The 1,891-nt window shown below is 42.5% G+C and overlaps 1 protein-coding gene across 1 annotated transcript in view; it reads right to left on the reverse strand.

Moving 5' to 3' along the window:
- Positions 1 to 1,891, reverse strand: part of COLGALT2 (collagen beta(1-O)galactosyltransferase 2) — a 106,623-nt gene that overhangs the window by 7,149 nt on the left and 97,583 nt on the right. Inside the window, exon 9 of the mRNA XM_011995366.1 lies at positions 471 to 667. Coding sequence (XP_011850756.1) covers positions 471 to 667 — 197 coding nt within the window. The remainder of the gene's footprint in view (positions 1 to 470; positions 668 to 1,891) is intronic.

Consider the following 1,891-nt stretch of genomic DNA (forward strand, 5'->3'; position numbering starts at 1 on the left):
TCCAGCACCTGTTGTTTCCTGACTTTTTAATGATTGCCATTCTAACTGGTGTGAGATGGTATCTCATTGTGGTTTTGATTTGCATTTCTCTGATGGCTAGTGATGATGCTGGCTCTGCCACTTCTTACCTAGACAAGCTACTTAATAATTTCTTCTTGGGTAAAAGTGGTCTGTCCTTCCCAACCTACCTCACATGACTTCTGTGTGATTTCTTGTATAAAATCACTTAATAAGTGACGTCATAATAGGTAGAATAGAAGGCATTCCTGCTCATGATGAGAATGAATTAATAAGAGTGTACCATATAGGATATGGGTATCTCCCCGTCCCCATCCCAAGTGGCACCAAAGCGACTCCTCCTTGCCCATTTGTTGCTGGTCTTGGGTCAGAGGGAGACACAAGGCAGGAGCAGCTCTCACACACACTTCCAGAGCAGTTGTGGGCTCATTTTATATCTGGCCCTAATTCACCTGCGATAGTCTGCTTTCCTTTCTCCTCGTCATAAAACTGCAATCTGAATAAAGCATTATTTACCTCTTTCCAGACTGAGTAGTGGCTGAGAAAGCAGCCAATTTCACCCCTCGTTAGAGGCCTGGAGGAATAGGGATCTCGATAGCCAGGCAGCATTTCAATATTCAGTGCCTTCAGCTGGCTTGTGTTGAGTGCCCTGCATCACAGAAAACACGTCTGGAAATTAACAAGTCAAAGGTCCCCACCACAAAGGCCAGAGAAAGAGAGAGTTAGTTCTGCAAACACCCCTCCCCCACACAGACAAAGACCCAGAGGCTTCCCTTTATTCCTTACAAGTTCCTCCGGGCTAATGTGTCACAGTAGTGTTATGAGGTCTGGGAAGACAAGAGGGTATCATATTTTTGTGTATCCTTCATAGTGCCCAACATAGTTCTAAGCATCATCAGTTTTTTGACAATGTTTAATAAGTACACTCCTATGGAAATTAGCTAAAGTATTGCAATAATCCAAGGAGTGTTTGATCCAGACCCGCAGCTGAATCTCTGTTAACACAGTGAGCTTTGTGAAGTTCACAGCTGCTCTAATCTTAACCTGTTCCCCCCAGCCCTACAAAAGTCTTGAAAACCAGTAGCCTCACAACTATGACAGCTGCAAACCCTACCAACCCAGCACCACTGGCAGGGACAAAATGGACTGAGACTCCCCTAAAGACCTGCCCCTAGAAAATAATCTTTATTCAACCTGTCTAGTAGCTCCTTGAAAAGCTACATTCTCAGAGCTTGTCTTGATTTGACCTGGCTCAGAGTTCATTTTCTGTGAACAGTACTATCTACAGGGCATTTGTCAAAACCCATGAGCAACAACTGTTTAACATTACATTTGTTTAAGCAGGATTATCAGTTGATGCTAACAAGAAGCCAATCAAAAAACTTAAAAGGAAAAACCGAGGAATAAGAGATCCATAGGGAGTTTGATTTGCTCCAAAATATCCCTGGGAATCTAGAAGACCCCAGGCATATTCAGGGCTGTCCACATGCCCAGGAAAAACTTGAAAAGTCCCTAGTCTCTCACCTCTGGCTGAACTTAAGGATCTGGAAAAAAATGTAGTGATGGCAAATGAATAAAACACTGCAATGAAGGAAGAATTTGGCATAGTGAGTTTTAAAAATTAATACAACCATGTGGTGTCTACAAGAGGCAGCCTTTAGATTAAAAGACAAAAATAGGTTGAAAGTGAAAGAATAGAAAAAGATATACCATGTAATCAGCAATGACAAGAGAGCTGGCAGAGCTATGCTAATATTGGACAAAATAAATCTCAGACAAAATTCATGCTAGAACCAAGGAAGGACATCTTTTAATGACAGAAAGGTCAATCCTGGCCGGGCACGGTGGCTCATGCCTGTAATCCCACCACTTT

Source organism: Mandrillus leucophaeus, unplaced genomic scaffold, assembly GCF_000951045.1.
Source record: "Mandrillus leucophaeus isolate KB7577 unplaced genomic scaffold, Mleu.le_1.0 Scaffold484, whole genome shotgun sequence".
Taxonomy (NCBI): domain Eukaryota; kingdom Metazoa; phylum Chordata; class Mammalia; order Primates; family Cercopithecidae; genus Mandrillus; species Mandrillus leucophaeus.